This window comes from Theropithecus gelada, chromosome 20, assembly GCF_003255815.1.
Source record: "Theropithecus gelada isolate Dixy chromosome 20, Tgel_1.0, whole genome shotgun sequence".
Taxonomy (NCBI): Eukaryota; Metazoa; Chordata; class Mammalia; order Primates; family Cercopithecidae; genus Theropithecus; species Theropithecus gelada.
Genome location: NC_037688.1, coordinates 48,071,112 through 48,097,972, shown reverse-complemented (window position 1 = coordinate 48,097,972; position 26,861 = coordinate 48,071,112). Strand labels below are relative to the sequence as shown.

General features: G+C 52.3%; 1 protein-coding gene across 1 annotated transcript in view; it reads right to left on the bottom strand.

Moving 5' to 3' along the window:
* The window catches only part of PPL (periplakin), a 32,945-nt gene extending 13,451 nt beyond the window's left edge, over positions 1 to 19,494 (bottom strand). The window contains exons 1-11 of the mRNA XM_025369736.1: positions 19,474 to 19,494; positions 18,947 to 19,019; positions 18,156 to 18,292; positions 14,638 to 14,847; positions 7,144 to 7,298; positions 5,677 to 5,797; positions 4,236 to 4,361; positions 4,102 to 4,143; positions 2,501 to 2,662; positions 2,291 to 2,398; positions 965 to 1,060 (exon numbers count right to left, since the gene is read on the bottom strand). Of these exons, the coding sequence (XP_025225521.1) occupies positions 965 to 1,060; positions 2,291 to 2,398; positions 2,501 to 2,662; positions 4,102 to 4,143; positions 4,236 to 4,361; positions 5,677 to 5,797; positions 7,144 to 7,298; positions 14,638 to 14,847; positions 18,156 to 18,292; positions 18,947 to 19,019; positions 19,474 to 19,494 (1,251 nt within the window). The remainder of the gene's footprint in view (positions 1 to 964; positions 1,061 to 2,290; positions 2,399 to 2,500; positions 2,663 to 4,101; positions 4,144 to 4,235; positions 4,362 to 5,676; positions 5,798 to 7,143; positions 7,299 to 14,637; positions 14,848 to 18,155; positions 18,293 to 18,946; positions 19,020 to 19,473) is intronic.
* Positions 19,495 to 26,861: the final 7,367 nt, after the last annotated feature.

Here is a 26,861-nt window from a genome sequence, read left to right as displayed (position 1 = left end):
AGCAATTCTCCTGCCTCAGCCTCCCATCTGGGATTACAGGTATGGGCCACCACGCCTGGCTAACTTTTGTATTTTTAGTAGAGATGGGGTTTCATCATGTTGGCCAGGGTGGTCTCGAACTCCTGACCTCAGGTGATCCACTCGCCTCAGCTTCCCAAAGTGCTGGAATTACAGGCGTGAGCCACTGTGCCCGACCAGGGTATAGGGTTTCTCTTTGGGGTGATAGAAAGTTTTGCAAGTAGATGGTGGTGATGGTTGCATAATATTGCGAATGCAATGAATGCCACTGAATTGTACACTTAAAAATGGCAAACTGGCCAGGTGCGATGGCTCACACCTGTAATCCAGCCAGAGCCAGGGCCTCAGGGTGCACTTTGGGAAGCCGAGGCAGGCGAATCACCTGAGCTCAGGAGTTCGAGACCAGCCTGACCAACATGGCAAAACCCCGCCTTTACTGAAAATACAAAAATTAGCTGGGTGTGTTGATGTACACTTGTAATCCCAGCTGTTCAGGAGGCTGAGGCAGGAGAATCGCTGGAACCCAGGAGGCAGAGGTTGCAGTGAGCCGAGATTGCACCACTGCACTCCAGCCTGAGTGACAAGGTGAGACTCTCTCTCAAAACCAAAAACAAAAACAAAACAAAAAACAAATTTTGTTTTATGTATGGGCATGCATATTATAGATTTTACCAAGATTATAAACCCCGCACACTCACCCTAGACCCCATGTAACCTGGGGAATCAGACTCTGGCCCTGGTCCCCAAGGAGGATGGACAGGGGCTGGCAAGCTTGGGACATGTCTGCACACGCCATCAGAAGCATGGGTGCTGGGGGCCTGGGATGGCAGCCCCGCAAGGCTCCTGGACCAAGCAGCACGAGGCCACACATGAGCCAAGTAGGCACTGAGCGCTGTCAGAGAGTAGCACCACTGGTGCTGTGGGGACTCCCAGGAGAGGCAGGTACCTGGTGGTAGTCCTCCATGTACTTGAGGTGACTCTCCTCGCAGATGAGCAGGTTCAGGTACTCCTTCCAGTCTGCGTGCACAGCCTCCATGTGCGCCTGCCAGAAGAAGGGGCTGGTCACCATTGGGCAGGGACTGCAGACACCAAGGGAGGGACCACTGGGATATTGGGCTAGGGCATGGTGGGGGAGGGAGGCATCTGGCATCTCTCTGGGAGTGGTTACCACAGAGGTAGCCAACTTCTGCTCAGGGGTGGGAGGAGGAGAGAGGGGTTATGTCAGGGACCAAACAGGGATGCCACATATGGATGCCCAGGCTGTGCGGTGCACAAGGGGCAAGTCGGGGCTGTGTCTGCCTAAAGTGGTGCCTTCAGCAAATCTGCACAAAGGCACTGTCATGGACCAAACAGTGTCCCACCAAATCCATGACCCTGGCCAGGCATGGTGGCTCACGTCTGTAATCGCAGCAGTTTGGGAGGCCGAGGCGGGTGGATCACCTGAGGTCAGGAGTTCAAGACTAGCCTGGCCCACATGATGAGGCCCCGTCTCTACTAAAAATACAAAAATTAGCTGGGTGTGGTGGCGTGCGCCTGTAGTCCCAGCTACTCGGGAGGCTGAGGTTGAATCACTTCAACCTGGGAGGCGGAGGTTGCAGTGAGCCAAGAATGCACCACTGCACTCCAGCCTGGGCGACAACAGCAAAACTCCATCTCAGGTGGGGTTGGCAGGGGCACTGTGGGGGTTGGGAAGAATGCGACCTTATTTGGGAATAGGATCTTTGCAGATGTCATTAGTTAAGGATCCTGAAATTAGGGTAAGCCCTAAATCCATTGATTGGCATCCTTATAAGAAGAGAGGACACAGAGAGACATGGGGAGAGAAGGCCGTGTGAAGATGGAGGAAGGGACTGAAATGATACAGCCACAAGCCAAGGGCTGCTGGCAACCCCCAGAAGCTGGAAGAGCAAGGAAGGTACATGTCCTGGAGCTTCCAGAGGGAATGAAGCCCTAAGACACCTTGATTTCAGACTTACAGCCCACAGACCTCTGAGAGAATGAATTTCTGTTGTTTAAAGCCACTAAGTTTGTTTTAACTTGTTGCAGCAACTCTAGGGGGCTTCAGAAGTCTAGGGGCTTAGGGCAGAGGTGTCAACGGATCAGGATAAATGAAGGAGGCAGAGTCAGACACAGCAAGATAGAGACAGACAGACACAAGATGCAGCTTGCAGGACCCCCAGCTCCGGGGTCTGCCCGAGCTCCAGGCGACCCACAGGCAGAGGCCAACCAGAAGCCACCCTGGAGGAAGTGTCTGGTCTTGGGGTGCACACACCTCAATGGAGTTCCTCCCGGGGTGCTCGGCTGCCAGCAGCTGGTCACCCTCGCTGTGCAGTTTGTTGATTCTCTCCTCTTTGGCCTCCAGGTTCCGGTTGATGAAATTCTGCAGTGCGGGGCAGTGGAGGGGCCTCAGTGCCCAGCCTGACGGGCCTGTGCTCTCTCCAGGGCTGCCTCCTCCCTGACGTCCCAGGCCCCCAGCGCCCACCTCGTACTGGCGCCGGCGGCTGGGATAGTCGAGGTTGCGGTCACTCCAGTCGTACTGCATGCGGTCCTTGGCCTGCTGGTCTAGCCAGTACAGCTCGTTGGTGCAGCGCTGCATGTAGTCCTGCAGTGAACTCAGGTGCTGCTGCCGGGCCTGTGATGCTGCCTGAAGGGGCCGGGACAAGGACAGGGCTGCGTCCTCAGCCCACTGCCACTGCTCACTTCCTTCCCCACCTCCTGCAGGGCCCAGCTATGGCCGGCCTGAGGACAAGCCCAGCTTAGCCACTTCCAGGCCAGGTCCCCTTAGACAAGTCACCTGACCCCCTGAAACTCATTCATTCATTCAGCAAATGTTTATTGAGCATCTGCTACGCGCTGGACATGGCTCCAGGCACTGGGGATACAGCAGTGAACGAAACACACAAAACCCTTGCGGAACTGACACTTTTGTGAAGACTTAGTTTGCCCATCTGTAAATGGGGACGATGAAAGTCCTGAGCTCACAGCGCACACAGACTGGCATATAGTTAGTTGGTGCTCAACAAATATCAGTGACTATAGCTGCTACTTTGATCTTTATCACGATCGTCTTACAGAGGGCTGGAAGGAAAGCACCACTTTACGTCTGAGAAGCGGAGGTGCAAGGGAAAGGAGGGATGTTTGTATTTTGGTACATGGGGCCCTCCGCGAGCCAGCACTGCGCTACGAACTTCTGCAACATTGACTCATTTCATCCTCAGAGCGACCCTATGAGACAGGAACAGGTAGGAACTCCATTTCACAGATGAGGAAACTGAGGCTCCCAGAGGCTAAGTAACTCGCTCAAGGTGGCACCACTAACACTAAGGAGCAGAGGCAGCATGGCTCCTTACAACGACAGTGCTGCCTCTGCGTTCTCTGAGATGTCTGAAACATCCGCAACGAGAAAGTATTTGCATAACACTCATGCAATTTTTAAAACAATGCATTCTTTAAAGGTTTGGGAAGGAAAATGGAAAGCTTTTGTACAGAAAGCAAGTGGCATCCTACTTGGCACACAGCAGATACTTAATAAAGAAATAAGCAGGACAGGCTGTACCCTTGGGGTCTATTAGGGTTTACCCTGAGCAACCAGGGTAAACCTGGCAGTCGCTCAGGAAGAGGCTGGGGCATGTCTCTTCCCACCTCAACCCCTCTCCTGATTGAAACGTTTACTGCACGCCTTTTTTTTTTTTTTTTTTTTTTTTAAGACAGGGTTTTGCTCTGTTTCCCAGGCTGGAGTGGAGCAGCATGATCTCAGCTTATTGCAGCCTCCGCCTCCTGGACTCAAACAATCCTCCCACTTCAGCCTCCCAAGTAGCTGGGACCACAGCATGCCACCAAGCCCCGCTAATTTTTACATTGTTTGGAGAGCTGGAGTCTCACTATGTTGCCCAGGTGGGTCTTAAACTCCTGGGCTCAAGTGATCCTCCTGCCTCTGCCTCCCAAAGTGCTAGGATTATAGGCCGGAGCCACCATGCCTAGCTGCCTGTGTTATTTTTAAAAGAATACATCCTTGTCCCCCCGACTCCAAGCTTCCCATCCTCTCCTCTCCCCATGATGCCTTTCCCCCAGGGAGCTCCTCACCAGCAGTTTCTGGTACTTGGCCCGAAGTTCGCTGTTCTGCTCCTGAGGACAGAGTCGAGGGCACGGGTCAGGGCCAGGACGCAGGCGCGGCCCCCTCCATCCCTGGGTCCCCACCACACCAGCACATGCCCCACCTTGACCCCATCCTTGGCCAGGTGGGGCCCGATGGCCTTGACCTCGTTGTGAAAGATGTTATGCTCCTCCACTTGGTGGTCCACCAGCGGCAGGTCAGTCCCAAAGCTCTGACTGCTCAGCTTGTCCTGGCCGGCAGGGCAGAGAAGCAATAGGGAGAGGGTGGGCTAAGGGCTGGGGATGTGCGGCCACCCCAGGAGCCTCGGGGGTGGGCATGATGGTGCTCTCTTTTTCACAGGGCCCCGCAGAGCCACAGGGAGATGCCGGCCACACCTTCAACCCTGAAGTTCCATTTGCTGAGCGCTGACCCGTTATCATCTTTCATCTCACAGAGCCTCAGAGGTCCACATGGTTACTGTTCCATCTCTCAGATGAGGACACAGAGGCTGAGTGAGGGCAAGTCACCTGCCCAGGGTCATGCCACTAACAGTGGACAAGCTGGCCAGGCATGGTGGCTGATACCTGTCATCCCGGCACTTTGGGAGGCCAAGGGGGGTGGATCACTTGAGCCCAGGAGTTTGAGACCAGCCTGGCCAATGTGGCAAAGCCCCGTCTCTACAAAAATAGAAAAAATTAGCCAGGTGTGGTGGCATGCACCTGTACTCCCAGCTACTTGAGAAGCTGAGGTAGGAGGATCACCTGAGCTTGGGAAGTTGAGGCTGCAGTGAGCCGTGATCATGCCACTGCACTCCAGCCTGGGAGACAGAGTAAGACCTTGTCTCAAAAATAAATAAATAAATAAAAAATAAAATTGGGGAAGCTCAGGAGTTTGAGACAAGCCTGGCCAATGTGGCAAAGCCCCGTCTCTACAAAAATACAAAAAATTAGCCAGGTGTGGTAGCGTGCACCTGTAATTCCAGTTACTTGGGAGGCTGAGGTGGGAGGATCACCTAAGCCTGGGAAATTGAGGTTGCAGTGAGCCGTGATCATGCCACTGCACTCTAGCCTGGGCGATGGAGTGGGACCTTGTCTCATGAATAAATAATAAATAAATAAATAAATAAATAAATAAATAAATAAAATTGGGGAAGCTGAGGCTCGAACCCAGGACACCTAGCTGCAGTGACTGTGTGCTTCTCTGTGGCGAGGGCCAGGAAAGGGAGCGACAGGCCAGAAGTCTGGCCACTCCTGCCCCAGCCTGCCCACAAAACGTCACCAGGACCCCAACATGCCAGGGCTGGAAAGTGGGACTCAGGAGCAGCAGCGAGGTGTGGATGACAGGACAGAGTCCGAATCTCCACCGCTCGAGCTGTGTGACCCTGACTTGGCGCTGCACTTCTCTGAGCCTCACTCCTCTCACGGACACATTGGAAAATCATCAGGACCATGGCTCTCTCCCTGGTAAGACCCGGGATGCCCATTACATGGCAAGGCTCTCCCTGCACACGCACGGCCCCCTCCCCAGCTGAAGCCCTGCAGCCGGCGGCCCCGTCCAGGCCATACCAGCTTCTCCTCCACCAGCGCCGCCCAGTTGACCTGTGGGTCCACTTCCTTCGCCGCCAGGCTGTAGATCTGCTTGTGTTTCCCGCGCAGGTTGGTCACGCGCTCCTTCAGCTGGCGGATACTGATGGGAGAGAGGCCACCCGCTTAGTGGGGCTGGTTGGCACTGCCTGTACCTCACAAGGGGCCTCCCACCCAAACCCTGGCCTCAGTGTCCTGGAAGGACACAGTGACCATGGCCTTTGGTTCCAGACAATCAGGGCATCCTGTCACCCCTCCTCCCACGTACTTTTTTTTTTTTTTTTTTTTGAGACAGAGTCTTGCTCTGTCGCCCAGGCTGGAGTGCAGTGGCGCAATCTCAGCTCATGGCAACCTCCACCTCCCGGTTTCAAGCGATTATCCTGCCTCAGCCTCTGGAGTAGCTGGGATGACAGGCATGCGCCACCTCACCTGGTTAATTTTGTATTTTTAGTAGAGACGGGGTTTCACCATGTTGGTCAGGCTGGTCTCAAACTCCCGACCTCAGGTGATCCGCCCGCTTCGGCCTCCCAAAGTGCTGGGATTACAGACGTGAACCACCGTGCCTGGCCCCACCCACTTTCCATCAACCTTCCTTCCCCCATCAGAGTTTCCTGAGAGCCTACTATGTGCCCAGAACCATAGAAGGTTCTGGAATAAGCAGGAAGGATCTTGTTTCTGGAGTCTGCCACCCAGCAGGGCCCACGGGGTGGTGCATGCCATGCCAAGGACAAGTGCCAAGGGTCGTGGGGCATCAAGAGAGCCCTGCCCTTGCTGGGGTGGAGGTGGGGACAAGGCAGGAGTCAGGGAGGCTGATCCATCCAAGATAAACTGAACCGGGAGTTGTGAGCCAAGGAAGCCAGGGACAGGGCACCAGGCAGCGGGAGAGCTCGCTCAAAAGCTCACAGGTCAGCCTGGTGGCTCCAGAACAAGGGATATCAACTCCCTGAGCCTCGGTTTCCCCAACTGCAAAATAGGGTCATCAAGAGGATCATGTGAGGCCGGGCAAGGTGGCTCACGCCTATAATCCCAGCACTTTGGGAGGCCGAGGCGGGCGGATCACCTGAGGTCTGGAGTTTGAGACCAGCCTGACCAACATGGAGAAACCCTGTCTCTACTAAAAATACAAAATTAGCCGGGCGTGGTGGTGCACGCCTGTAATTCCAGCTACTTGGGAGGCTGAGACAGGAGAATCGCTTGAACTGGGGAGGCAGAGGTTGCAGTGAGCCGAGATTACACCATTGCACTCCAGCCTGGGCAACAAGAGAAAAACCCTGTCTCAAAAAAAAAAAAAAAAAAAAAAGAGGATCGTGTGAAGCCTTTGGCACGTGCCTGGCACCTAGTAAGCCCTTGATGACCCCTGACTCGGGCTCCCAAATGCTGAACAGTACCCCCTGCCTTGGCCCACAGCCCCCGATGGCTCCCCTGGGATAAGAAGCCGAAGGGACCTACTCCTCAGCAATCATGTCCCCCTGTGGGTGTTTCATGTGCTTGGCAATGGCCGCGTCCGCCTCCAGCACATAGAGCAGCTTCTCGGAGTCCAACACCTTCTGCAGGGTCACGTCTCGGTGCTCAGGCTGCCGACCGCCCTGCAGCCGAGCCACATCCTGTGAGGGCCATAAGAGAGGGGACAATGGACAGAAGCCAAGAGTGGGCACGGTGGCAATGGGAGGGGTGGGAGGAAAGGGGTCAGCAAGGTGCTCCCCTTCTTTCCTTTTGAATAACATCTTCTGGGCTTGTCCAGCTGGAGTGCGGTTGGTAGTTCCATCTCTCTGCTGCTACGTGGTATTTCTCAGTTCACTTTGTAAAGCGGGTATTTTCCTTATGCCCCTCCAGCCTGTCCTCCAGCCACCCAGCAAACAGAGCTCAAGTGCCTACTGTATGCCAGGTGTTGGGACACAGCTGTGAACAGAAGAGACACGGCCTCCCTGCCCGGCACTCACAGCCCAGTCTGCGAGGCCACCAGGAAGGCCAAAGGATGAGCCTCATGGAGGTGACTGCAAGTCCCTCCAAGTCAGTGTTTATGAAAGAAACGCCCCAGAGGCAGAACGAGCGGACCTACTTCAGCTCTGGTGGTCAGGGAAGCCTCTCTGCAGCAGAGACACAAGCTAAGAACAAAGGATGAAAGGGACAGGTGTTCCAGGCACAGGGACAGCCGGTGCAAAGGTCCTGAGGCAGCAGAGAGCGAGCTACGACTGAGCCATAGTGAAAAGGCCACTGTGGATAGGGAGGAAACAGGGCAGGCGGGGAGGGCCAGAGCACAGAACGGCTGCCAGGAGGGATCCCGCACAGCTCCATTTGTGCTTAAAGGCGATGCTTCCATGGGCTCTGCAGAGAGACGACATCAGCAGCAAGGGTGTGGGCTGGGAAGGCAGGCAGTGGTCTATAGCAGCAGCCAGGTGACAGAGAGGTGGCACCAGCAAGAAGGAACAGAGCGGGTGGGGGGATATCTGAGAGGGCCCATCGATGGTTGTTGATGAGTACAGGGCTTCTGTTCGTTTAGGGAAGAGCAATGAATGGCAGCCGGGACAGTAGGTTTCTAAACACAGAGGGTTAATCCACTGTGTCAGTATCCAAGAAGCCTGGCTGTGAGTCTGCACCATGCCAGGTCCTGGGAATGAATCCCTGAGGCATCCCCAGTCCCACAGGGGAGGCAGTGACATGTCAGTGTGGGGACTAAGTGCACGTTGGCTGACCCTGGAGCACTCAGAGGCGGCCCCCAGTCCCTGCCCCTAGCTGGGTCTCAGCATTCCCATCTCTACAATGGGCATAAGGAAAATACCCACTTTGCGAAGTGAACTGAGAAATACCACTTCGTAACAAAGATCAGGAACTACGGACTGTGCTCCATCTGAACGAGCCTGGAAGATGTTATTCGAAGGGAAAGAAGCCCGACAGAGTCCACGTGGTGTGGGATCCATTGATGTGAAGTGTCCTGAACAGGCAAGTTCAGAGAGACAGAAAGTCTCTGTCTCTTAGTGGTTGCCTGCGGCAGGGCTGGGAAGAGGTATTAACCGTAAATAGGCACAAGAGATCTTGCGCAGGATGAAAATATTCTGAAACTGATTCTTGGGCATGGTTCCATCCCTTGCTAAAGTTCCTCAAAATCATTAATTTGTACACTGGCAGTGGGAGCATGTTTAAAGTGAAATATGTCTCCATAAAGTTGTTTTTAAAAAAGAAAACGCCAAAGGAAGAAAAATAAGAAATACACAGGGGCGATGTGGTGCCTGGTATGAAGTAAAGACTTGGCTTCCTCTTGGAGGAAGAAAATGTGACAAGAGTGTCTTTGCCTGGCTAAGTCTGGAAGGGCTGAAGGGTGAACAGGCCTGGCTCCCCAGGGGACTGGAGGTGAGACTGATGTCTCGAAAAGCCAATGGAGGCCAGGCACAGTGGCTCATACCTGTAATCTTAACACTTTGGGAGGCTGAGGTGGGAGGATTGCTTGAGCCCAAGAGTGCAAGACCAGCCTGGGCAATATAGTGAGACCCCATTTCTTAAAAAATATTTTTAAAAGGTAGCTGGGTGTGATGGCAGGCACCTATAGTCCTAGCTACTCAGGCAGCTGGAGCAGGAGAATCATTTGAGTCCAGGAGTTCAAGGCTGCAGTGAGCTAAGATTGCACCACTGCACTCCAGCCTTGGCGACAAAGCGAGACCCTACCTCAAACAAACCAACCAATCCAAAAAGCCAATGGAACCAGGCATCCCCCAACCCTGGGTAGGCTGGTGTGTGTTAATTACAACAAAACATCAGCTTCTTGACTTGGAGTGGAATTTTATTCACTCCATTATCACCGGCTTCCCTGAGCTGCAGATCAAAGATTAATTCCGCAAAAGGAAGAAGTCCATTAATCATTGCCTAATTCGTGAAGGTGCCCAGTGGGAATGCAAGTTCTCTCAAAACACTGGCTGAGAGAGAAAGAGAACATCTAGCTGAGGGAGGCTAGTGTTCAAAAGTTCAAAGTCAGGCAGAACTGATCGATGGTGAGAGAGATTAGCATAGGGTTGATCAACTGGTGAGATGGCCAGGGAGCTTTCTAGACAGTGTTATCCATCTTGCCCCAGACAGTGGTTATCTGGGTATCTATTGATGCAAAAATTCAACCAGGTGAAGTCTTCAAATGTAGACACTTCTGGCTGGGCGCGGTGGCTCAAGCCTGTAATCCCAGCACTTTGGGAGGCCGAGATGGGTGGATCACGAGGTCAGGAGATCGAGACCATCCTGGCTAACACGGTGAAACCCCGTCTCTACTAAGAAATACAAAAAACTAGCCGGGCGAGGTGGCGGGTGCCTGTAGTCCCAGCTACTCGGGAGGCTGAGGCCGGAGAATGGCGTGAACCCGGGAGGCGGAGCTTGCAGTGAGCTGAGATCCGGCCACTGCACTCCAGCCTGGGCTACAGAGCAAGACTACGTCTCAAAAAAAAAAAAAAAAAAAAAAAAGTAGACACTTCTCTACAGTTTATGTAAGTTATATCTTGATTTTTAAAAAAGTTTTTTTAAGTCATAAAGGTCAGGTGCAGTGGCTCACGCCTATAATCCCAGCACTCTGGGAAGCCCAGGCCAGAGGACTGCTTGAGCTCAGGAGTTGGAGACGAGCCTGGTCAACACAGTGAGACCCTATCTCTAAAAAAAAAAAAAAGGCCGGGCTTGGTGGCTCAAGCCTGTAATCCCAGCACTTTGGAGGCTGAGACGGGTGGATCACAAGGTCAGGAGATCGAGACCATCCTGGCTAACACGGTGAAACCCCGTCTCTACTAAAAATACAAAAAACTAGCCGGGCGAGGTGGCAGGCGCCTGTAGTCCCAGCTACTTGGGAGGCTGAGGCAGGAGAATGGCGTAAACCCGGGATGCGGAGCTTGCAGTGAGCTGAGATCCGGCCACTGCACTCCAGCCTGTGCAACAGAGTGAGACTCTGTCTCAAAAAAAAAAAAAAAAAAAAGAAAAAAAAAAAAAAGAAAAATACAAAAATGAGCCAGGCATAGTAGCATGCACCTGTAGTCCCAGCTACTTGGGAGGTTGAGGTGGGAGGATTGCTTGAGCCCAGGAGGTTGAGGCTTCAGTGACTCATGACTGCACCACTGCACTCCAGCCTGGGTGACAGAGCAAGACCTTGTCTCAATAAAAAAATAAAAAATGATAGGTACTGATATATCTAATAAATCACACACACACACAGAGATACATGATAAAACCAATTCAGCAGACATTATTAGTAGGATCGGGCGGTGGGATATGGCTGTTCACTGTACAGTTTTCTGCATGTTTAGCATTTGAATAAATGTGTGATGCAGTGTATGATTCTGTTTATGTCAAATATCCAGAATAAATAAATCCACAGAGACAGAAATCAGATGAGTGGCTGCCGGGGAAAAGGGGAGGAGGGGAGTCACTGTTAAGGGTGTGGGGTTTCCCTCTGGGGTAAGGGAAATGTTTTGGAACTAGATCGAGGTGATGGTTGTGTAACGTTGTGAATGTACTCAATGCCACTGAACTGCACACATTACACGGTTAATTTTATGTTACGTGAATCTCCCCTCAATTAAAAAAAATGGGAAATTCAAGAGCACTTCTGGGAAATGAAATAAATAGTAGTATCTTTAGCAAAAAGAAAACAAGAAAAAGATTGTGTGATCCATGTAGTCTTCAAAGCCTAGCTTCTTTTTTTTTTTTTTTTTTTTTGAGACGGAGTCTCGCTCTGTCGCCCAGGCTGGAGTGCAGTGGCCGGATCTTGGCTCACTGCAAGCTCTGCCTCCCGGGTTTATGCCATTCTCCTGCCTCAGCCTCCCGTGTAGCTGGGACTACAGACGCTCGTCACCTCACCCGGCTATTTTTTTGTATTTTTTTACTAGAGACGGGGTTTCACCGGGTTAGCCAGTATGGTCTTGATCTCCTGACCTCGTGATCCGCCCGTCTCAGCCTCCCAAAGTGCTGGGATTACAGGCTTGAGCCACCGCGCCCGGTCCTAGCTTCTGTTTTCAAGTGAGTTCAATTGAAGTTAAAAAAAATAGGCCGGGCACGGTGGCTCACACCTGTAATCCCAGTACTTTGGGAGGCCAAGGTGGGTGGATCACAAGGTCAGGAGTTCAAGACCAGCCTGGCCAATACGGTGGAACCCCATCTCTACTGGAAAAGAAAAAAAAAAAAAGATAAATAAATAAATAAATAAATAAATAAATTAGCTGGGCGTGGTGGTGCATGCCTGTAGTCCCAACTACTTGGGAGGCTGAGGCAGAAGAATGACTTGAACCCAGGAGACGGGGGTTGCAGCGAGCCGAGATAGCACAACTGCACTCCAACCTGGGCGACAGAATGAGACTGTCTCAAAAAAAAAAAAAAAAAAGAAAGAAAGAAAGAAAAAATAGTTCAGGCCAAGCACTCACGCCTGTAATCCCAGCACTTTGGGAAGCTGAGGCAGGAGGATGGATTGAGGCCAGGAGTTCAAGACCAGCCTGGACAACATAGCAAGGACCTCTGTCTCTGCAAAAAATAAAATAAAAATGGTTCAAAATTACCTATTTCAAGTCATTACTCCAGGAAAATAAAATGAGAAGGTTAAACCCTCTTCCTTCTTTCTCCCTCTCTCTCTCTCACACACACACAAAGGTCAAACAGATATACACCAATATGTTAATAGCCAATAGATACCTCTGGTGGTGGAATTCTACATGATTGAGTTTATTGACTGACTGACTGATTGATTGAGGCAGGGTCTACCTCTGCTGCCCAGACTGGAGTGCAGTGCTGTGATCTCAGCTCACTGCAGCCTCAACCTCCTGGGCTTAAGTGAGCCTCCCACCTCAGCCTCCCAAGGAGCTGGGACTACAGGCACACACACCACCACACCTGGCAAATTTTTCATATTTTTTGTAGAGACGAGGTTTCACCACGTTGCTCAGGCTTGTCTCAAACTCCTGGGCTCAGGTGATCTGCCTGCCGAGGCCTCCCAAAGTGCTGAGATTATAGGCGCGAGCCACCGTGCCCGGCTCATGATTTTAATTTACTTTGTTATGCTTGTTTATCCGTCCTGAAATGTGTGTGACGAACACGTATTATTTTTATTATGAGGAAAAAAGAGTGACACCCCCAAAAGATGTTTTTCATTTAATAAAGAAAAAATCCACCACCACAGGGAGCCTCAGATGGCAGGGGATGAAACTGCAAATAATCAGGGGAACTGACAGGAGGGAACATGTAGAGGCCAGAGAGGCAGGAGGTGGAGGCCCAGGAGGGCATGGAGGGCGGGACCCCAGGAAGGAGGCCAGGGCAAGGCCCACTCCTGGGGCCCCTGCAGGGGACAGCTGGTGGCGGAGAATATAGTCTCCACTTACCTGCCCCCTGCACCCCCATGGACTGTGCCCACCCACCACCTTGGGTCTCTTGGCTGTGTGGACAGGCCTTCAGAGGGTAGGCAACTGGGCCATCAGGGGCAGCCAGGGGGTTGGACAACTATGGCTGGGCCTGAGCAGACCTTGACCTCCCTCCTGACCTCCCCACCCTCAGCCTCCCACTCCTCTGGTCCCACCTTTCTTTGTTGTTGTTGTTGTTGTTATTTTCAAGACAGAGTCTTATTCTGTTGCCCAGGCTAGAGTGCAGTGGCATGATCTTGGCTCACTGCAACCTCCGCCTCCCAGGTTCAAGCGATTCTCCTGCCTAAGCCTCCTGAGTAGCTGGGATTATAGGTGTACACCACCACGCCCAGCTAATTTTTGTACTTTTAGTAGAGATGAGGTTTTACCGTATTGGCCAATCTGGTCTCAAACTCCTGACCTCAAGTGATCTGCCCACCTCGGCCTCCCAAAGTACTGGGATTACAGTGGCGTGAGTCATTACGCACCTGGCCTGGTCCCACCTCTTAGTCATCTCCCGCATAGGGACGCCAGATGAAATACAGATCAGTTACACTTGAATTTCAGATAAACAACAAATAATGTTTTAGCATAAGCCTTTCCCTAATAATACATGGGCTTTCCTGTTACTAAAACATGATTTGTGTTCTGAAATTCAAATGTTACTGGGCATCTTTTATTTTATTTGCTAAATCTGGTAACTCCACCTCCAGGCCAATGCTAGCACCATCTCTGTCACTGACTCATCACCCCAGTCCCTTCTGAACCTCAATTGCTCCAGGCTACAAAACGGGCATCAACCCAGTTGCACCAGGCTCACGCTGGTGGAAGGTTCGAAGAGGTGACCATTCCAGAGGCTTATGAGTCCCGCAGGGTACAGAGGCTTCGTGCCATTGAGCCCACCGGGCAGTTATCCCCATGTAACAGAAGGGGAAACTGAGGCACAGAGAGGGGAAGTGATTTGCGTAGCTATTTTCTCTCTCTTCTCCAAAAGAGGCTGAGGATGACCTGCACCCTGAGTGCTGGCAGCAGCAGGATGAGCACTGAGAATGATATTAATGATAGTAGCTCTGCACTTTACCTGAAAAATCTATTTAATCTTTACAACCACCCCGCCAGGTGGGAACCATCACTCCTGCCCGGTTAGAGAGAATCCCATTCATGGGCAGGTGCAAAGACTCACTTGCCCAAGGTCACCCAGCAAGGACAAGGCTGGGCTGCTTCCCTAGAGCCTGACCCCATGGCAGTCCTCCAGGCAGGAGATGCTTTGCACAGGGCCCAGGAAGTGGGAGGAACTTAGTATCCAGCAGGTACTGGTATTAACAACAATGGCAGGGTTCCTCTCGCAGAGCAGGGCTTCCTGACCTCGGCGCCCCTGCCCTACACTGCATGGTAGGGTGTTCAACAGCAACCCCGTCTCCCCTCCCCAACTGACGCCAGGAGCACCTTCCTTCCAAACAGTGAAAACCAAAATGTCTCTGCATGTTCCCTCAGGGCCAGAATCACCCCTGGGTGGGAATCACTGATTCCGAACAGATCCCGGTCCTGAACGGGGCTGGTAGCACAGGGGCACCCGGGCGGGAACGGGGGCACTCACACTCTGCATCTTGGCCTCCGTGTCCACGATGTTTTTCTCCACCTGGTCGGCATTCTTCTGCAGCTGCTCGATCAGCTCCGAAAGCTCCTTGTTAGAGATGCTGCGGGCAGAAGCCGAGGGGAGATGGGTGGGGTGCCTGGTGGGTGGGGGCTGTGCCCCTACCAGCACCCCATTCTCTGGCTGTCCCCGGCCCCATGCTCTGAGCAGGAGCTGCCCACAGAGCCTTTGAGGTAGTTGGGCTGTTCCCGTAGGGCAACGTCACTAAAGCCCAGAGACAAGGCAGCGCCTGGCAGGGGGTCAGCCTCCATTATTTTTTTTTTTTAATTTTTTTTTGAGATGGAGTCTTGCTCTGTCACCTAGGCTAAAGTGCAGTGGCATGATCTCGGCTTACTGCAACCTCCACTTCTTGGGTTCAAATGATTCTCATGCCTCAGCCTCCCCAGTAGCCGGGATTACAGGTGCACACCACCAAGCCTGGCTAATTTTTGTATTTTTAGTGGAGACGGGGTTTCACCATGTTGGCCAGGCTGGTCTTGAACTCCTGACCTTAAGTGATCTGCCTGCCTTGGGCTGCCAAAGTGCTGGGATTACAGGCATGAGCCACTGGGCCCAGCCAGCTTCCACTTTGATCATTCTAATACTTCTATTTTTATTTATTTATTTGTTTGTTTAATTGCCATAGATAGAGCCTCACTCTTGCCCAGGCTGGAGTATAGCGGCACAGTCATGGCTCACTCTAGCCTCTATCTCCCAGGCTCAAGCAATCCTCCCAGCCCGGCCTCCCAAGTAGCTGGGACTACGGGCACATGCCACCACTCCTGGATAACTTTTACATTCCTTTTGGTAGAGAGGGGGTTTCAACATGTCACCCAGGCTGGCCTCAAACTCCTGAGCTCAAGCAATCCATCCACCTCGGACTCCCAAAGTGCTGATCACAGATGTGAGCCACCAGGCCTTGCCTACATATTTTTTGTGAGAGATACGGTCTCACTCTGTCACCTAGCTTAGAGTGCAGTGGCATGATCGTAGTTCGCTGCAGCCTCGAACTCCTGAGCTCAAGCAATCCTCCTACCTCCGCCTCCCGAGTAGCTGGGACCACTGGCACCACCAGCGCACCCAGCTTCTAATGCTTCTATTTTGCCATGTTGGCAAAACGCACCATATTTTAAAAATTGGGAGATAACTCACATACCTTAAAATTCACCTGTTTAAAGTACACAGTCAGTGGTTTTTAGTACTACATATTCAGAATTGTGCAACCATCACCACTATCTCATTCCAGACATTTTTATCACCCCAAAGCTCCACACCCACGAGCTGTCACTCCCCATTCCCCACCCCCTCCAGCCCCTGGCAATCAGGAACTCACTTTCTCTCTCTATGGATTTGCCTATTCTGGACATTTCATAAAAACAGAATCACACAACACATGGCCTTTTGCGTGTGACTTCTCTTAGCATGATGTTTTCAAACTTCATGCATATTGTGGCATCTATTAGAACTTCATTCTTTTTATGGCTGAATAATATTCTGTCACATGGCTACATCACATTTTGCTTATTCATTCAACAACTGACGACCATCTGGGCCGTTTCCACCTTTGGGCCATCATGAGAATCACGCTGCTGTGAACATTCGGGAACAAGCTATTGTGTGAGCAGTCTTATTTTTAATTACCTGATGTTTTTCTTTCAACCTACTCATTTTATTTTAGCGTTAAATGAATGTGTTTACAAAGATAACTTGCTCTCCCCCTTTTAAACAGAAATCCAGAAGCCCTCATCACGAGTGAATTAGCTGCCAAAATAAATTTCATGGGAACGCAGTGGCATTGGGTTCCATGGTGACACCGGGCTGCCCGCTGTTACGAGTCAGGAGGTGTGACAGCCGTGGTGGCATCAGGCCCAGCCTCTCTCCTGATCTTCTCAGAGAGCCTGAAAGAGACTTGAGGCCTGGTGCGGTGGCTCACACCTGGAATCCCAGTACTTTGGGAGGCCACGGCGGGTGGATCACCTGAGATCAGGAGTTTGAGACCAGCCTGGCCAACATGGTGAAACCCCATCTCCACTAAAAATACAAATATTAGCTGGGCGTGGTGGTGCGCACCTGTAATGCCAGCTACTCAGGGAGGCTGAGGCAGGAGAATCGCTTGAACCCAGGAGGTGGAGGTTGCAGTGAGCCGAGATCGTGCCACTGCACTCCAGCCTGGGCGACAGAGCGAGACTCAGTCTCAAAGAAAAAAAAAAAAAAGTCTAGAAAGCAGCCTGGCCCTCTCCCTCACTGTCTCTGTGTCCCCTCCTGTCACATCTGTCTACTGCCCCCCGTCCCCCAGAACCACATACAAACTACTCTGGAAAATGCTATCATGGGAGTTAGTTAAGACTTTGGCCCTGGGGTTAGCTGTGGGTGCAGATCTTGGCGCCCATCAGCCGCTGAGTGGCTGTGTGACTTGGCCAAGCTCCCTTGCCTCTCTGTGCCTCTGCTTCCCAATCCGATGGACTACAGTAACAGAACCTTTCCCGGGACCGGGGTGGCGGGGGTTACAAATGGAAGTGAGGTCACACTGCTAAAGCGTTGTGCACAGAGCTGGGTGCAAAGTAAGTCTCAACAAAGGTTTGTGATTTTAGTTGTCAAGGAGCCTTAGAGATCACCCAGCCCTGCCTCTGTTGTTTTGAGACAGAGTCTCGCTCTGTCACCCAGGCTGGAAGTGCAGTGGTACGATCTTGGCTCACTGCAACCTATCTACCTCCTGGGTTCAAACGATTCTGCTGCCTCAGCCTCCTGAGTAGCTGGGATTACAGGTGTGAGCCACCATGCCCGACCTCCGTCTGTTGCTTTCTTTAAACAAAGAAAGAAACAGAGACCAGACAGGGAAAGCAGCTTAGCCACTGTCACCCAGCCAGCCAGCCATGATAGTTCCCCTGTCTCCACTGAAGACCCACAGTGGGGCCTGTGCGGCTAGGCACGCAGAAGATTCCTCCTACTCACACTCATTAAGCACCTGCTGTGTGCGGGCCTGGCATCTCACAAAGACAAGCCTCTCCCTCCCTGATCCACCCTACAGACCAGGAGGCAATCAGTATTTATAGAAACAGTCACGAGACTGAGACAGGCCTGGGGGCTGGGGATGCCCAAGGGAGCCTCTGGACTGGCTGGGCGGGGACAGCAGTAGTCACGGAAGGCTTCCTGGAGGAGGTGGTGTCGGCTGGGTGCTAAAGCAGGAGGAAGAATTTGGCGTTCCTGTGCAGAAGGCTCCACTGAGGACAGGCCATAGAGAGGCAGGTCCTGGCATGTCCCGTGGGGTGGGCCAGGGTGGGGTTCTTCACCATCAAGGCAGAGGCGACCACCAGCCCTTTAGACTGACGCTCCCCGGGTCAAGGTACTGGGGCCCAGTGTGAAAAATTCAGATTCCGGGCCACTAACCCAGACCTGCTGAACCCAGGTCTCCAGAGCTGGGCCCAGGAAGCTGTATTATTATTGCGATTTTTGCAGGTTCCCCAGGGGACCTGGACACCTACTGGAGGCATGGAGCAGCACTGCAGGTGCTGTTGACGTTGGCGGCGCTGGGGGCAGAAATGGCAGCAGTAAACATGCTGGAGAATCCACACCCCCCCGATGTCCCAAACCTTGCCTAAGGGCTGGCTTTGTGGCAGACCTGGAAACACCGGAGCTGGGGGATCTTGAGGGAACAGGACCCAGGCGACACCTTCTGCAAGGTTAACTGGGGGCAGCCTGCCCCAAAGTGGGGTTCCAGGAACCCAGCTCTTACAAGCCTTATTCTTCCTTGGTCAAGGCAGTTAGGAAAACCCCACCTTGATATGTTCATGAGCCAGCAAAGGCACTGACAAGTCCTGCAGTGAAGAAAGCTGGTGTTTGGCAGGGTGGCCAGGAAGGCTCAGCAGCGGGGAGCTTTGGATGGAGGATCTGGGTAAGAAGGGATAAGCTGGGCTTCTAGAACATCCAGGTCAGGGGTCCACCCCTGACTCCTCCCTCATTCCCTAACCCCCACTTCCTGGTTTTGGCAGGCCACATGGAGAATGTGAGTTTCTGGGCCCCCACATTCCCACCCCAGTCACTGACCATCTGCCGGGCTAGCTGCACCTTGAGGCGGTGAGTCTCACCCCAAATAGTCAAGCCCTGATTCTGCAGTGCATTGTTAGGGTCTGCACTGTGGCTCAAGCAGGGGCCTTAGTCTCTCTTGAGCCCAGTCCCACCTCAGGCACACGGCCAGCGCCCAACCCAGCCCTTTCATGGACCGGGGCAGATGCAAGAAAAGCCACCTTCTGGACTCCATCCTGGCCGGGCCTACTGTTCCAGCAGACGTCCCCCAGAGGACATGGGAGATGTGCGGCTATGACCACTGCCTCAGGGACCTTGGACTCCTGGTGGGACAAAGTCGTGAGCGGCAGCAGGAAGCTATGAGGAGACAGGGCCACGGCCCACTCCGCCGCTTGCTGCTTAGACAGCCTCAGGCAAGTGCCCTACCCTTGTGCAGCCTCTGCTTCTCCATCTGTCCACTGGTGATGACCACAGAGATATCCTGGGCATTCACAGGCACCAGCTCAACAGCATCGTTGCCCTAAGTCCCCGGGGAGGTTCGTGTGCCCCTTTACAGATGAAGAAACCAAGACTCTGAGACATCAAAGCACTTGCCCAGGGTCACACAGCTTGTGAACCACGATTCTCCCCTCCAGCAATCTCACTCCAGAGGCACGTGATCGACTGGGCTAACAGTCACTCATAGGGATGCTAGGAAACTCACACCAATAACAACCTCCACCATAGTAAATGTGAGCTAATGGCTAATTCGTACTTTCTACATGCCAGGCTCCTCACTGTTTCTGACTCAATCTTCATGACAACCCTGCGAGCTGGGTGTTAGCACGGTGGGTAATTGTATTATTATCCCCATTTATGGGTGTGGAAACTGAGGATCAGAGAGGTTAAGTAACTCTCCCCAAGTCACCCAGCAATTAGATGGCAGAGCCAGACTCCAGGCCCTTAACAACTCAATGTGATGATCTTACAGGGCTCCCAACACACAGTAGGTACTTCACAGATTAATTTAAAATGCCAAGAGCCCAAAACCACACCAGGATGTCACTTTTCCTCCACTATGATGGCTATAATAAAAAAGACAGACAGTAACAAGTGTTGGCAAAGATGTGGAGAAATCGGAACCCTCGTACCTTGCTGGTGGGGATGCAAAATGGTGCACAGTTGTGGAAAACAGTCTAGAAATTCTGCAAAAAGTTAAACAGTCACCATAAGACCCAGCAAGTCCACCCCTATGTGTTCTTTAATTTTTATTACTTATTTATTTACTTATTTTTTCGAGACAGGGTCTCACCCTGTTGCCCAGGCTGGAGTACAGTAGCATGATCTCGGCTCACTGCAGCCTCTGCTTCCCAGACTCAAATGATTCTCCTACCTCAGCCTCCTGAGTAGCTGGGATTACAGGTGCCCACCACTACACCCGGCTAACTTTTGTACTTTTAGTAGAGACAGGGTTTTGCCATGTTGGCCAGGCTGGTCTCGAACTCCTGACCTCAGGTGATCCACTTGCCTCAGCCTCCCAAAGTGCTGGGATTATAGGCATGAGCCATTGTACCCAGCCTTATTTTTATTTTTTGAGACAGGGTCTCACTCTGTTGCCCAGGCTGGAGTGCAGTGGCGCAATCTCAGCTCACTGCAGCGTTGACCTCCTAGTCTCAAGCAATCTTCGTACCTCAGCCTCTGAGTAACTGACTATAGGCACCTGGCACTGTGCCCAGCTAATTTTTGTATTTTTTTTTTTTTTAGAGAGGGAGGTTTTGCCATGTTGCCCCAGCTGGTCTTGAACCCCTGGGCTCAAGCAATCCATCTGCCTTGGCCTCCAAAATATTAGGATTACAGGCGTGAGCCACTGCGCCCAGCCTACCCCTACATATCTCTCCAAGAGAAATGAAAACCTATGTCTGGGCCGGTCGCGGTGACTCATGCCTGTAATCCCAGCACTCTGGGAGGCTGAGGCAGGTGGATCACCCGAGGTCAGGAGTTCGAGACCAGCCTGGCCAACATGGCAAAACCCCATCTCTACGAAAAGTACAAAAAAATTAGCTGGACATGGTGGTATTTGCCTGTAATCCCATCTACTCGGGAAGCTGAGGCAGGAGAATTGCTTGAACCTGGTAGGTGGAGGTTGCAGTGAGCCGAGGTCGTGCTACTACACTCCAGCCAGAGCAAGACTCTGTCTCAGAAAATAAAAACCAAGAACCAAAAAACAAAAAAAACTATGCCTGCACAGAAACTGGTCCATAGATGAGTCACAGCAGCATGATTCATAGTAGCCTTTTGGCTTCCACTTTTTAGTGGAAACAACTCAAATATTCATCAACTGATGAAAATATAAACAAAATGTGGTCTATCTGTATTATTTGGCCAAACAATGAAGGCAGAACTGACAACCGCTACAGCCTCATGAACCTCGAGAATGTTATGCTCAGTGAGAGAAGCCAGACACAAAAGCTCACATATGATTCCATTGATAACAAACGTTCAGAATGGAAAAAGCTACAGGAGCAGAAGGTGGACGAGCGGTTGCCAGGGCCCAGGAGGATGTGAAATGGAGAGTGATTCCTAAAGGGTATGAGATTTATTTTTGGGGTGATGAAAATGTTCTATGGGCATGGTTGGACAACTCTGTGACAATATTAATAACCACTGGGCCAGGCGCGGTGGCTCGCACCTATAAACCCAGTGCTTTGGGAGGCCGAGGTGGGCAGATCACTTGAGTCCAGGAGTTTGAGAGCAGCCTGGGCGACATGGTGAAACCCCATGTCTGCTGAAAATACAAAAAATTAGCTGGGCATGGTGATGCGCACCTGTGGTCCCAGATACTCGGGAGGCTGAGGGGGGAGGATTGCTTGAGCCCAGGAGATTGAGGCTGCAGTGAGCCGAGACTTCGCCACTGCACTCCAGCCTGGGCAATGAGAGTGAGACCCTGTCTCAAAACAAAAAAACAAAAACAGTGAACTGAACACTTTAAATGAGTGAACTGCATGGTATGTGAATTATATCACAGTAAAACTGCTACAAAAAAAAAAAAAAAAAAAAAAAGGCGGCTGGGCACGGTGGCTCACGCCTGTAATCCCAGCACTTTGGGAGGCTGAGTCAGGCAGGTCACCTGAGGTCAGGAGTTCAAGACCAGCCTGGCCAACATGGTGAAACCTCGTCTCTACTAAAAATACAAAAATTAGCTGCGCACGGTGGCAGGTACCTGTAATCCCAGCTACTCAGGAGGCTGAGGCGGAAGAACTGCTTGAACCCGGGAGTGGAGGTTGCAGGGAGCCAAGATTGTACCACACACTCCAGCCTGGGTGACAGAGTGAGACTCAGTCTCAAAAAAAAAAAAAAAGACAAGTGTCATTTAGAAACGATAGGGGTTTGTTTTTTCTCTCCCGAGTCAGGTCCTGCCTCTTGCCTCATTCTCCAGGGAGGCTGGCCGGCCGCAGGTAATCCCCCAGCAGCCTGGAAGGGGCTAGTTAACTCCTAGAGGGCTATTTGTCCTGCCCAGTGCTAAGCAAGTCACATATATATTAGCTCATCAATCCTACCACCCTCTAAGTAAGTAGCATTGTTCTCAAAAGTTGGAGGATTACAACTCTAAATGAGTGAATTGCATGGAATTCACATACCATGCAATTCACTCAGTTACAGATGGGGAAATAGAGGTACAAAGAAATTCCATCATTTGGCCACAGTTCCACTGCGAGCAAGCAAGGCAGAGCTGGGATTCGAATCCAGGCCTCCAGAGGCACAGTCTCAGCGTTTCGCCCTGTAGCTTTGGGGTCCCGAATGAGAGGCCCCAAAAGGTCCTGTGTTCCCCCCACCATCTAGCTGGCCTCAGGAATCAACCATGTGTCCCTTGGAGAGCCATGGAGCCCTATGCTAGGAGGCCAGCAGGAATGTGGGTGGGGCAGGAACCTGCAGGAACGGGGACGGGTCCCAGGAGTGCTGGGAAACCGGCTAGGCTGGTCCAGCTTTTCATCTCGGTAATGAGCCACATTGGGGCAGCCAGACGTGGCAACCCTGGGCCACCAGCCCCACTGATGGAGGCCGAGACATAGCCCTGTCCCGCCCACAAAGACACAGACAGCAGCCACCTGGCCGAGCCAGGAAGACCAAGACACCCCCCGTCCCCACACACACACCGGAAAAGGTAAGGGGCCTGAGTGACAGCTGAGAGTACACGCCCAGCCCTCCCTTTTCTTACTCAGAGGGTAACATGGACACGTGTGCTGACAGCAGTGGCCGCCAGCCCTCGAAGGGGCCTCAGAAGCTATCTGGCCCCACCTGCTCATTATCCAGATGAGCAAGCCAAGGTCCTGGACGTGAAGTCACTACCCAGGGTCACTTGGAAGGGCAGCCCATGTAGGAGAAAGACTTCGGGTCTGGAGTCACACAGGGTTCAGATTCTGACTGCACCAACCAGCAGTGTGACCTGTGACGGTATGACAGAGGAGCTACACTGTATTTCCTTTTTAATCTTTTTGTATTTTCTTCAAATTTTTAAATAGAGATGGTTTCTCACTATGTTGACCAGGCTGGTCCTGAACTCCTGGCCTCAAGCGATCCTCCCATCTTGGCCTCCCAGAGTGCTAGGATTACAGGTATGACCACCATATGCCTGGCCAGCCACTCTGTATTTCTGAGTCTCAGTTTCATCATCTGTGGAACGTGAGCAAGAAATCCTCTCTAGTTATGTTTATGTGTGGGCCCAGGCACAGGGGTGCACACCTGTAATCCCAGCACTTTGGGAGGCCGAGGCAGGAGCATCTCTTGAGCCTAGGAGTTCGAGACCAACTTGGGCAAATAGGAAGACCTTGTCTCTACAAAAAATACAAAAAGTAGCCAGATGTGGTGGTGTGCACCTACAGTCCCAGCTACTTGAGAAGCTTAGGTGGGAGAATCGCTTGAGCCCAGGAGGTCAAGGATACAGTGAGCTGAGATCACACCACTGCATTCCAGCCTGGGAGATGGAGAAAGACCCTGTCTCAAATTAAAACCAAACAAAAGTGTATGTGTGGTATGTTTGGGGGGCGGGTAATCAGGATCACTTTTAGAAACACCTCAGTCAGGCCGGGCGCAGTGGCTCACACCTGTAATCCTAGCACTTTGGGAGGCCGAGGTGGGTGGATCACGACGTCAGGAGATGGAGACCATCCTGGCCAACCTGGTGAAACCCCGTCTCTACTAAAATACAAAAAAATTAGCTGGGCATGGTGGCACACACCTGTAGTTCCAGCCACTCGGGAGGCTGAGGCCGGGGAATTGCTTGAACCCGGGAGGCGGAGGTTGTAGTGAGCTGAGATTGCATCACTGCACTCCAGCCTGGCAGCAGAACGAGACTCTGTCTCAAAAAAGAAAAAAGAAAGAAAAGAAAGAAAGAAACATCTCCGCCAAATTTCAAAGACATCTTTGTGGTTCAAGGGCTGAACTGGAGGTTCAGAGCATCGTCCAGGGCCCCGAAACAGACTCGAAATCATTTATACTGTTTTAAAATGTTGAAAGTCTTGTTCTGTTGTCCATGCTGCAGTGCAGTGGTACAATCTTGGCTCACCGCAACCTCCATCTCTGGGTTCAAGCAATTCTCCTGCCTCAGCCTCCTGAGTAGCTGGGATTACAGGCGCATGCTACCATGCCTGGCTAATTTTTGTATTTTTAGTAAAGACAGGGTTTTGCCATGTTGGCCAGGGTGGTCTTGAACTCCTGATCAGGTGATCGGCCTGCTTCCGCCTCCCAAAGTGCTGGGATTACAGGTGTCAGCCACCATACTAGCCCTGGCTAATTTTTTAATTTTTTTGTAGACATGGAGTCTCTCTCTGTTGCCCAGGCTGGTCTTAAACTCCTGAGCTCGGCCGGGCGCGGTGGCTCAAGCCTGTAATCCCAGCACTTTGGGAGGCCGAGATGGGCGGATCACGAGGTCAGGAGATCGAGACCATCCTGGCTAACCCGGTGAAACCCCGTCTCTACTAAAAAATACAAAACACTAGCCGGGCGAGGTGGCAGGCGCCTGTAGTCCCGGCTACTCGGGAGGCTGAGGCAGGAGAATGGCGTGAACCCGGGAGGCGGAGCTTGCAGTGAGCTGAGATCCGGCCACTGCACACCAGCCTGGGCGACAGAGCGAGACTCTGTCTCAAAAAAAAAAAAAAAAAAAACCAACTCCTGAGCTCAAGGGATCCTCCTGCCTTGGCCTCCTAAAGTACAGGGACTACAGGCATGAGCCACTGAGCCCGGTTCATCTACATGTTGATACAATTGAGGCCTTGCTGGCTGTTTCACCAGTGGGCCTGAATGGGGACCCAGGACCTGGCTGGCAGCAGAAACAGCCCCCTCAGCCTCGGCCAGGCTGTGAGTCAGGGGCTGGGTGGGTTTCGCAAGCCACTGGGAGTTACCTCGAGTCGACCTGGGCTGTTTTTCCCTAGCTTTTTCCTTCTGGGCTGGGGACGCGAGTCTGGGACACTCCTGAGCAGTCTCACAGACCCCCATTTTCTTGGCCTGGTCTGCATATGAGGCTCTTGATGCAAGCAAGGAAAAATGGAACCAGCAGTTCAGGAAGCTGCCTGGCTCCTCCTCGGAGCTCCAGGGCTAGGTTTGAGGGCACTACCAGGGACCAGACAAGGGTTTCCTGGGTCTGAGCCTGCAGGCTTGAGCCTGAACAGCCGTCTTTTTGTGTCCCAGTATGTACTCAGAGCAGAGGAACCACTAGGGAGGGGGCTTGGGAGCCTCAAATGGCATCAGGTCCCCCGGCTCTGTCGCTAGGAGTCAGAGCCTCAGTAGACACAGCCTGACTTGCTTTACTGATTGAGACTGAGTCTCACTCTGTCACCCAGACTGGAATGCAGTGGCATGATCTTGGCTCACTGCAACCTCTGCCTCCTGGGTTCAAGCAATTCTCGTGCCTCAGCCTCCCAAGCAGCGGGGATTACAGACATGCACCACCACACCAGGCTACTTTTTGTATTTTTAATAGAGACGGGGTTTTGCCACATTGGCCAGGCTGGTCTCAAACTCCTGGCCTCAAGTGATCTGCCCGCCTCGGCCTCCCAAAGTGCTGGGATTACAGGTGTGAGCCACTGCGCCTGGCCCCGGCCTGCATGAGAGGTGGCAACTCGAGGCTGAGGATCCAGTGACTCAGTGAGCCCAGTTGCAAAGTGGGGAGCTGGGACTCGAACTTAGGGCTGTGTGCTGCCCTGGCATGGCCAAGGACAGCACATAGTCCTCAGAGGGCCAGCCGGGATGCCCATTAGAGGAGCTGGGACAGAGGTAGCACCCTGGCCCTGACACACGACCGATGCTCCACGTGGGCAGAGAAAGAGAACACAGGTGTCTCAGGGGACCCTCGCTCTCCACCTTGTGGGTCTGTCTTCCTGCTTTAATTTTGTGCAGGTATCACTGGCACTTTCTTTCAGCTGGAAGGGCAGTGTGGCCCAGTGGTTAAGCACCCAGACCAAAGCCAGACAGCCTGGGGTCATAATCCTGCCTCTGCTCTTAGTAAGCTGTAAATGACTTAGCTTCTCTGAGCCTCAGTTTCCCCAGCTGTAAAATGAGAGTCATCACAGTATGCATGCCGCAGGGCTGTGGTGGGGGTGACTGAAAGAACAGATATGGGGGGTGCTGCTTCTGCCTTGACCTGGATCCACCATCTAGGGGTTTAGGCTCCTTTTAAGGAGCTGATAAAAGCCAGAAGCTGGCTGGGCGCGCTGGCTCATGCCTGTAATCCCAGCACTTTGGAAGGCTGAGGTGGGTAGACCACCTGAGGTCAGGAGTTCGAGACCAGCCTGGCCAACATAGTGAAGCCCTGTCTCTACTAAAAATACACAAATTAGCTGGGCATGGTGGCGGGTACCTATAATCCTAGCTACTCAAGAGACTGAGACAGGAGAATTGCTTGAACCTGGGAGGCGGAGGTTGTAGTGAGCCGAGATTGCGCCAGTGCACTCCAGCCTAGGCAACGGAGTGAGACTCCATCTCAAAACAAAACAAAACAAAAAAACCCTAAAAACAAACAAAAAGCCAGAAGCTGGCCAGGCCCAGTGGCTCACGCCTGTAATCCCAGCACTTTGGGAGGCCGAGGTGGGTGGATCACGAGGTCAGGAGATTGAGACCATCCTGGCTAACACGGTGAAACCCCGTCTCTACTAAAAATACAAAATATCAGCCGGGCGTGGTGGTGGGCGCCT